The sequence below is a fragment of the Fukomys damarensis genome, unplaced genomic scaffold (genome assembly GCF_012274545.1).
Source record: "Fukomys damarensis isolate Sample0158 unplaced genomic scaffold, DMR_v1.0_HiC HiC_scaffold_37, whole genome shotgun sequence".
Lineage (NCBI taxonomy): Eukaryota > Metazoa > Chordata > Mammalia > Rodentia > Bathyergidae > Fukomys > Fukomys damarensis.
Genome location: NW_022900949.1, coordinates 10,433,102 through 10,442,430, shown reverse-complemented (window position 1 = coordinate 10,442,430; position 9,329 = coordinate 10,433,102). Strand labels below are relative to the sequence as shown.

At 58.3% G+C, this 9,329-nt stretch overlaps 2 protein-coding genes across 7 annotated transcripts in view; both read right to left on the bottom strand.

Moving 5' to 3' along the window:
- CUNH19orf25 (chromosome unknown C19orf25 homolog) overlaps positions 1-739 on the bottom strand; it is a 2,803-nt gene extending 2,064 nt beyond the window's left edge. Inside the window, exons 1-2 of one of the 2 annotated variants that reach the window (XM_010634925.1) lie at positions 656-739; positions 266-397 (exon numbers count right to left, since the gene is read on the bottom strand). In XM_010634925.1, coding sequence (XP_010633227.1) covers positions 266-395 — 130 coding nt within the window. In that variant the 5' untranslated portion in view covers positions 396-397; positions 656-739. Of the gene's footprint in view, positions 1-265; positions 398-473 lie in introns of both variants that reach the window. The other variant, XM_010634924.2, reaches the window with a different exon arrangement.
- A 1,413-nt stretch (positions 740-2,152) lies between these two features.
- Pcsk4 (proprotein convertase subtilisin/kexin type 4) lies at positions 2,153-9,251 on the bottom strand. 5 transcript variants are annotated; one of them, XM_010634920.2, is made up of 15 exons: positions 8,504-9,251; positions 8,183-8,287; positions 6,874-6,966; positions 6,668-6,796; positions 6,503-6,579; positions 6,322-6,410; positions 5,946-6,118; positions 5,644-5,856; positions 4,313-4,413; positions 4,120-4,223; positions 3,931-4,048; positions 3,578-3,757; positions 3,334-3,458; positions 2,988-3,061; positions 2,153-2,548 (listed from the first exon to the last, which is right to left on the bottom strand). In XM_010634920.2, exons 1-15 carry the CDS (start codon positions 8,858-8,860, stop codon positions 2,228-2,230), a joined length of 2,259 nt encoding a protein of 752 aa, XP_010633222.1. In that variant the 5' UTR covers positions 8,861-9,251; the 3' UTR covers positions 2,153-2,227. The 5 variants fall into 5 exon arrangements, with proteins under 5 accessions (XP_010633222.1, XP_033615631.1, XP_010633223.1 ...); XM_033759740.1 differs by having other exon boundaries at positions 2,307-2,548; positions 2,939-3,061; XM_010634921.2 differs by having other exon boundaries at positions 2,466-2,804; positions 2,939-3,061.
- Positions 9,252-9,329: the final 78 nt, after the last annotated feature.

Genomic DNA, 9,329 nt, shown 5'->3' with positions numbered 1-9,329 from the left:
AAAAAAAAAAAAAAAAAAAAAAAAAAAACCAACCAAACAAAAAAGCCCCAAGGATCGGGTAGGGCAAGGCTGCAGACTACCGTGTGAACCCATTTTAGAGGAACCCTAAGATGCCTCCACTTTACAGATGAGAACAGGGAGGCTCAAAGTGGATAAGGCCTGTGCCCAGGCCCCTGGCTCAAATCTCTACTCCCAGTTCCTCGGTTTCCCCGGCCTTGCGCTCCGGGGCTGGGGCTGGGGCTGGGATGAGCGTCTTTTGCGCTACCTTCCGGGGCCAGTGCGGTGAAGACGGGGTCCTCGGCCGGCGCCCCCCGCACGTCTTCCAAGATCTGCTCCACCGTTGGGGGCGCGGGGCGGGTGGGCAGCACCACGCGCTTCTTGGTCTTGGAGCCCATCCCTGGGAATAGAGGAAGGGAGCAGGGAGTCTACCTCTCGGTCTATGAGGGGGTCGATCTGCCCGAACTCATACGCACCCGCCGCGGCCCCGCTCCCGGGGTGGGGGGAGTGGATCCCGCCCTGCAGCCCCACAAAGCGCTCCTCTGGGCTTAGGTAGCGGGTGGCTTTCCCTTCTTCAGACAAGAAGCTTCGGATTTCAGAGTCCAGCTAAACGTCGGCCTCAGTTTCTCCGTGAAAACCTCTGCCGCTAATCGCGCACCACGGACAAGCGCCTACTGCCACCAACAGCGTCACCGCGACTTCCGCTTCCGGCGGGTGAACCCAGGCACCTGACGCAGGCTTTCCGCTCTTCCGCAGTTCTTTCTGACCACCCCCTCGAGACTCCGCCCCTTCTTAAAGGGGCCGCGACTGAACCGGAGGGATCTCGGTCCCTCACCTCTTACTCTCCTTCCCGTCCTGGGCCAGTAGACCCGGAAGCACAAGGGGTGAGCATGAGTTCGAGTTCGAGTCTTTCTGGATGGGTAGCAGAGCTTGTGAGGCTCGGTTTTCTCAAAACAAGGCACCAATTCCCTTGGCTGTATTGAATAGCATCACCGCCGGGCCAGGGATCAAGCGCCTGCCTTGTAAGCGCAAGGACCCGAGTTCGATCCTCAGTACCATAAAATAAAATAAAAAAATAGAGCATCACTGCCTGTGCCTGGTGTTCCCAGTGGGTGTTCAGTAAATGCCAGATACTCTGATACTTTGATCACCAGCGAGCTGGCCAGGGACTCAAGACCCAAGTCATATCTTGCCAGCCTGGCCCCACTTTTCTAAAACTCCTCCCATCTGGAGAGGGCAGTGAAGTGTCCCTTCCCTCATTCTTGTCCCTTGCAGTCCTACTGTCACCTCCCTCCTGGTTGGGACTGGGAGGAGCAGAGCTTTTGTGTTTGTAGACAGCTTTATTGAGACGTGATTTACATGCTGTAACATTCAGCTGTTTAAAATAATTCTGTGCTTTGTATTCGTGTGTGTGAAGTTGTGCAAGCATCACTACTACCTAGTTTCAGACACTCAAAAAACGAGCCTTGTCCTCATGAGCAGTCACTTATGTTCCCATGAGCAGTCACCTGTCCCCTCCCAACCCACGGTACCCGAGTCCACTTCCTGTCTCTGGGTTCCCTTGTCCTGGGCATTTCCTGTCCATGGAGCCCATGCTGTGTCCTTCTGGGCCTGGTGTCTCTCACTGAGCACGGCGTTCTTAAGGTCCACCCATGATGTGGCAAGTGTCACAGCCTCACTCTTTTCCTGGCTAAGTAATACTCCAGCATGGGGATGACCTCTTTGTGTTTATCAGCCCTCTGATGAACATGTGCCTATGAGTTGTTTCCACCTTTTGGCTGTTGTGGATTGTGTTTCAGTGTAGATGTGTCTTTTTCTCTCTTCGCTGCACACTTAGGGGTGAAATCTCTGGGCCGGACACTGACTGCATGTGATAAGCTGCTGGCCCATTTCCATTTCCTGTAGCTGCCCCAAGAGCCCTAATTAGGGTTCTGTGTGCCCGGCAGTAGAGGGTGAGGGAGTGGGAAGAGGGAAGCAATTCAAGTTGGATGCAGAATCAGCAGCACCCCAAATCCTGGGCTCTCTGGCTTGCAGCTGATTTGTGGCCCTCTGGGTACTGTGGGGCCTGACATCACTCCCTACAGACTGCCTTGCCGGGGTGCCCAGGACCTGCCCTGCCCCTAAGGAGACCACAGACTTGGCATCTTCTTTTCAACCTTTATTTGCAAATTCTGAGGTTGAACATGGTGCCCAAGACTGGACAGAGTTTGGAGTAGGGAAGGAATGGAGTTCATGATCCAGCCTCTGCCCATCCCACCCCCGACTGACCCCAAAATGTGAAAGAGACGTTCTCTTTTGGAGCTGAGTGTCCAGACTCTAAGTTTCCCGCAGGTAGCTGGGCCTTCAGGGCAGATCTCAGTGGGGGACATACCAGAACAGCAGTATCCCCTCTAACCTGGACCCAGGCCAAGACAGCTTTTGGTACTCCAAGTCTCCAGGTCCCAGTGTGCAGTCGGTCCTGGGGTGGTGGCAGATGGAGCGGGCGTTGGAAGGGGCTCCCCGAGGCCATGGCAGGCAGGTCCAGCATCTTGGCCAGGACTGGGCAGTGGGGCTGGGGTAAGGGGAGAAGGCTGGAGGTGACTGTAGCAGGTGTCAGGCCCAAGCAGGAGCCCCAGAACTCATCCATGCTTGGGGTGATGCAGGGGAGGCAGGTAGTGCTGGGGCACACAGAGCAGCAGGGAGCTGGGGTGTTCAGGGTGGGGGGCAGCCAGGCCCCATGATCACTGCCTGCTGGGTGCAGACTGAGTGCCCTCATCCACAGCAGGAGAGGTGGAGGTGCCCCAGGATGCAGGTGGGGTTGTCACATTCTGCACAGGGCACAAGGAAGGACGCAGAGGGAGGGCATGAGGCTGAGGCTTCACCCCAGGGTCTGTCCACTGCCAGCCCTCCCAGGCCCCACACACACACACCGCCAGCCTTGCCACCACCACTGGCCACTCACCCTGGCACAGCCCCTTTATGTCCCGCCGCATACCCGCACTGCCAGTCACCTGGGGGACTAGAGGCCGGGCCATCATGTCTTCTGCTGTCCCATAGAGAAGCAGTGTGCAGCGGTGCAGTGTCCCTGGGCAGGGGTCACGGTGGGCACAGGGAGAGGGAGAAGCTGTTGGCAGCTGGGTTGTACCAGGGCCCTGGCCCCCTTTACTAGGGAGCTTTCACCAGAGCCCAGGTCACATGGTCCCAAGCCACCAACCACCTACTGTGCTCCGCCACCCCGACAGCTGCACACCTACTGCGTGCCAACCATGCCTGCCGACACGGTTTCTCCTTCCAGTCCTCGGGGTCCCTGTGGCCGAAGGGTAATGGAGGACCACCCAGCCCAGGCCCAGTCCTCACCTGTGTTGAAATAGTAGCCCTTGTTCCACAGGCCCAGGGCCCACAAGCCCTGTGGGTTCTCATCCCAGAAGTGGGTAGACATGAACATCCAGTTGTGGTAGCCCTGGCTGCTGTTGTCCAGGGGTCTGGAGAGCAGGGGAGAGAAGGGAGGGGGCCTCATGTGCAAGCATGGCCGGAAAGGCCCGCAGAGCTACAGGGTGCATCCGACCGCACGGCCCCGGGCAGCCCCCACCAGGCCACACACCTGATGGCCACCAGTGTGGAGCGGGTGCCCATGGGGCTAGTGAGCGAGATCTCCAGGTCCCCGCGGCGGCTGTAGGACAGTGACAGCTGCACCTGCACGTGCTCCAGTGAGCGGATGTAGCGGTGGCTGCCCCCGCAGGCCGACACATTCTTCTCCACGCGCATCCGGAGCAGGATGGGGCTGGGGGGGCAGTGAGGACCCTCCTGTCGGCTGGCAGGATCTGGGTTCACCCGCTATGGGTTACGTGGCCCACCCTCTCCTGACACATGGGGAAACTGAGGCCAGGGCCTGCCTCCCCCAGGGACCCTGCCCCGGCGGTGGTGATGATGGGTGTGGGGACAGGGTCCCCTTACAGCGGGGCCAGCACGACCTCCACAGCGCACTTCCTCTGGGGCTGTGTGGACAGCCAGGTGCGGGCCAGGTCCACCAGCAGTGCAGCATCCAGCAGCCCGTAGCCATAGTGGTGGCTCACTGTGTGGAGGGGCGGCTGTCACGTGCCACGCAGACCTGCTGCCCCCACCCCCTGCCCAGCCCGGCCGCACCTTGGCGCCCCACGCCATTGGTGCTCCAGTCCTCAGCCTGCAAGTGCGCTGGCTTCGAGGCACGGACCACGAGGTGCTGTGTGTCCCTCCAGGTCAGGAACGGGCTGGGGGCAGTGCAGGGCCGCCATGAGCACGAGCCCTGCCCGTCGGTGGTGTGGCTTCAGGGCAAGGTCAGGGCCCCACTGGCACCTACTTGGCTTCCAGGGCCAGGGCGATCATGCCTGCAGCCAGGGGCGCTGAGGCTGAGGTGCCCGTGTGCTCGTCTGTGCACTGGTGGTACAGGTCTGTGGTGACCTGGGGACAGAGGGGTGGGGCTGGGGGCTGGCGCACAGTGAAATGCATATTCAACAAGTGCCGTGGACCGAGGTTGAAAAGTACTATGGATCAAGTTCACAAAGGGCTAAGGAGCTAGGCATGATGGCACATGTCTATAATCGCAGCACTTGGGAGGCTGAGGCAGGAGGGTTACTGGAATTTCCAGGCCAGCCGGGGCTACATAATGAGTTCAGGGACAGCCTGAACTACACAGTGAGACCTTATCTAAAAAGCAAAGACAGAAACAAAAAGTAAAAGGACTAAGGACTGAACTCAAAAAGTCTTCTAGACAGTTCAAGTGGTATATCAAAGACTATGTGCAAAACGCCAGGGATACAGTTTAGTGGGGCCATACCCGCCGGCAAGTGCAAAGGCCTGAGTTCGATCCCAGTTATCAGAAAAACAAAACAAAACAAAACAAAGACGAAGTTCAAAAAGTACAAAGGAGGGCCAGGGATTTAGCTCAGTGGTTCTTCCACCTGCCTCACAAACACAAGGTCCTGAGTTTGATCTCCAGTACAAAAAAAAAAAAAAAGTACCAAGGACTAAATTGAAAATATACACTGATACCTCAGATCACAAATTTAATTCTTTCCATGATTCTGGTTGCAAACCGAATTGAATGAGAACCAAATCAAATTAAATGCTTAGGTTCTATGTTGATCTTATGGGGAAATCTGATGCTGTTCTTGTCCAATTCAGTTTTCGACCAGAATTATGGAAAGAATTTGTGAACCAAGGTGCCACTGTACTGCAAACTGAGTTCACAGAAGTACCAAAGACTGAGCTCAGAAAGTATTACAAGCTAGGCACGGTGGTACACACCTGTAATCCCAGTACAACAGAAGGCTCAGGTAGGAGGATCCCATGTTTGAGCCCAGCCCGAGAATTTAGCAATTTAGAGACCCTGTTTTAAAATTTGTTTTGTTTTGTTTGTTTGGTTGGTTTTGGTTTTTTGAGACAGGGTCTCACTATGTAGTTCAGACTGCCCTGGAACTCACTCTGTACCCCAGGCTGGTTTCAAACTCGAAGTGATCCTCCTGCCTCAGCCTCCTGAGTTCTGGGATCACAGGTGTGCGCCACCACACCCAGCTTTAAATTTTAACAAAAGAAAAGTGTGTGTGTGCGCACGCGTGCAGGTCCTGGGTTCCATTCCCAGTAGCAAACACAAGTGGGAGGGCACTGTGGTGAGGACAGGCGGCAGCTCACAATCTGTGGGTCGGTAGCCAAGCCGCTGCTGAAGGTGGTGGTGAGGATGGAGGCACAGGCCTCGCTGTACCAGGGCACACGGCCTTGCCGGGTGGCGCTGCCCACTGAAATCGTGTGGATGCTGTTGGTGTAGCCGTCGCAGTTACAGTTGTCGTAACGCAGGCCGCCGTTGCCTGAGGCCCAGACGAAGAGTGTGCCCAGCCCGCCGCGGCCCTGGGGAGAGAAGGCAGGGGCAGGAGTGTCACACCTGCTTGTCCCCAGCCTGGCCACGCTGTCCCACCCTGCAGCCCCGTGGCACTCACGTGGGTCACACCATGCAGGAAGGCCTCGTGGGTGAGGATGCCTGGGCCGTCCACTGTGCGGCCGTCGTCCTCGGGGCCCCAGCTGGCGCTGTAGATGTGAATGTGCTGGGGCTGCAGGCTCAGCGACTGGGCCTCGATGACGTCGGTGATGGTGCCGTCCAGCATGCGCACACCTGCGTGGGGCGTCCGGCCTCCCTCGGGCACCAGCCCGCGTAGCCCTCTCTCCCAGGGCCCTGTCTGGGGGTCTTAGCCCCACCCAGCCAGGAGGGGGAGGATGCCAGCACCTTCCACCCCTCACTTGCCCCCATGTCCCGGCTGCTGCAGCGGTACTCTCCACCCTCTGTCCCCGGGCTGTGTCCCTGGGGGACCCTGGTACCTCCAATTCGGGCATTGAAGGCAACGCCTGCACCACAGAAGCCGTTGTTGGCCATGGCAGCCACCTCCCCAGCACAGCGCGTCCCGTGTCTGGTGCCAGGGCCGAGGGGGGTGCCTGTCACAATCCGCCAGGTCCCGTGGGTCACTAGGGACCCCCTTGTACCCCACGGGCTGGGGCTCACCTGTTCTTATTGCTGGGCGTGTAGCGTGGCTGGGGGTCTGGGTCGTAATCATTGAAGTCATAGCTGGCCAGGGGGTCCTGGAGACCAGAGAGGGCAGGAGCAGGGCGTGAGGCATCCCAGGGTGGGGGACTTGGGACGGCCCGATCCCAGCTGCCAAGGCCTCACGTAATTGGCCCAGAGGTCTGGGTGGTCCTTCTCAATGCCGTCGTCGAGGATGGAGATCACGACACCCCGGCCTGTTAGGCCCTGGGCCCAGGACTGCAGGATGTTCAGGTCCAGCGGCATCTCGTTGTTCTGTGCCAAGCAGCGGATGGGGTCAGTGGGGTTGCGGTTGCTCCATGTGTTTGCCTGCCCCAGCCCTAGCCGCTCACCATGTACCACTGCCTGGGGAACCAGGGGTCCGTGGGCACCTCCAGGGACCGCTTCACCCGCCGCCGCACCGTCTGCTGCTCAAACCACCGCACCTGGGAGGGACATGTGGCTGGACTGTCCCTCAGGTAGGGAGGGGACGCCAGAAGATCCCTGGTCTGGGGATCCCATGTTTGCTGTGTCTTTTAAAATTCTTCTTTTGAGTCAGGATCTTGCTATGTAGCCCAAGTTGGCCTCAAACTTGTAGTGATCCTCCTGCCTCAGCCTCTCAAGTGCTGGGATGACAGATATGCACCACCATGCCTAGCATAGGGCTGCTTTTTAGGGTCCCCCCATACCTGGGGCTCTGTCTTCAGTGGAGGGGCCCCAGGGTCCCAGTGTTCCCATCCTCAGGCCCACAGACACATGGACAGAGTCAGAGATGTCAGCTTCCTCTGTCCCAGCACTGCCCTCTCTTCCCTCCCTGCTCCAGATCCTTCTGTCCAACCCTGCTGGCTCCCTCCTACATTAACTCCCAAAAGAGTCACTTCTTCCCCCGCTTCTCCATCCAAGGGTCACACTCACCTCCCTGCCTTTCCATGCCCCAGTCCACAGCCTACAAGAACCTGAATGTCCAGCCCCCACTAGCTCTTCCCTATTGGTCACTTAACTACAGCTAGTGACCACCTTGACATTTTAAGGGCACCTGAGCTTGTCCCGACCCCAGCACCTTTGCACATGCTGTTCTGCCAGCCTGGACTGCTCTTCTTTGGACATTTGTCCTGCTTCCTCTTTATTGCCTTCATCTCTCATCCCCAATTAGCTCATATCCTCCACCCCACCTGGAGGATCCTGTCAGTCTTCTGGGTGCCAAGCTGGCCCTGATACCTATCTCTCTGTCTTCCCCATCTGATCTGTCCTACAAACCCTGAACCAGCCACCTTTCTTGGTGCCTAACTCTGAGCATGGAGAGCCTGGGTCCTCAACCCAGTTCAGTCACAGACCCACTGGGCAGCTTAACACTCCCTACTCCTCAGGACCATTTTCCTGTGTGGTAAAATGGGTCAGTGCCTCGCCTGCATTCTGTGAGCTGGTGGGTGGGGAAGCAGGGGTCCCCGTTCCCTGACCACAGTTGCCTGGGGCCTTCGTCTTTCCAGGGGGACACAAGTGCCTGCCTCCTGCACGCCTTCCCCATCTGCGCCCCACTGAGGGGACCAGATGGAACCCAGATCTCAAAGAGACCATCTATGGCAGTCACAAGAATAACAGGCGGCAGGCTGTCCCCAGGCACCAGCTGAGACTCTGGTGGGCACCCTCCCGGGCCAGGCTCACCTTTGGATCTTTCTTCAGACGAAGGCAGTGGCCCCAGTGCGGGCTCAGGGACTGCTGGGCCACGCCCCGGTGCCGCAGGTGGAAGTACTGCCCATCAGGGAAGACCTGGGAAGGAGGGAGCAGCCGCATTGCTGGGCTGGAATTTGGCATCCTCCTGCCCCGTCCCCCCACAGTGCTGGGGTGGTAGGCATGCACCACCATGCCCAGCTAGGCTTGGGTTTTTTTTTATATTTAGGAAGACACTGAGGACCCTGTCCTATCTATTAGGGTCAGGGGTCATCTGTCCCCTCGCTTTCCATCATCCATCCGAGTGCCACCTACCTGCCCCAGGTTGACGAAGCCAAATTTGCGTGCCAGGCGCTCTGCTTCGCGATTACCCTGGGTCACCCGCACTGCCCAGCTGCTGACATAGATGGGGACCCGGGCGGACCTCCAACCCACAGCCAGGGGGCGGACAAGGATCAGGCTTGGAGTCAATACCAGAATCCACAAGAGCTTAGTCGGGGCGGGCCCCATCGCGGCGGGGGCGGAACCGGAGGCGGGGCCTGTAGGAGCCCCTCCCTCCAGCCAAACCGCCAAGTAGGTCCGGCGCCATAGCAACGTCGAGGGCTTCAACTCCCGGGGGCTTGCGGTTCCTTTCCTCCCCCACGAGGGGCGGAAAGACCCAACAGAAGTCATGGGGGGAACACATGCTTACAGACCAAAGACCTCTGGAACTCCAATCTCCCCATTTATACAAAGATCCAAATCTGGCTCAGAAGAGCAAGTTCACTGTAGCATTAGGGGACCCAGCCTCCTTTTTGGCCCCGCCCACTCTTGTACACACCCCCTCTTCCCACAATCAGCTCCTCTTATCCTGCTCCAAGCAGAATGGTTCTTTCAGGTAAGTCCCGCCCCCTCTATCAAGCTCCATCCCGCCCCTCTCCAATTCCGCCCCGCCTCCTGGCCGATCAATCCCTCCCCTCTTTTTTCTCCCCTCTCTCTTCTCCAGGCATATCTCTGGCTCTTCTGGGTAGGGGTAGTAGGGTGAAGGAGGGACTGGGCGAACACACGCTCGGGCCTTCCCATCCCGCCCCTCCCCTCTCCCGGCTCGACGGTGCAGCCAATAATGACCGGCCTTGACGCCGTCCCTCCAATCAGCTACGTC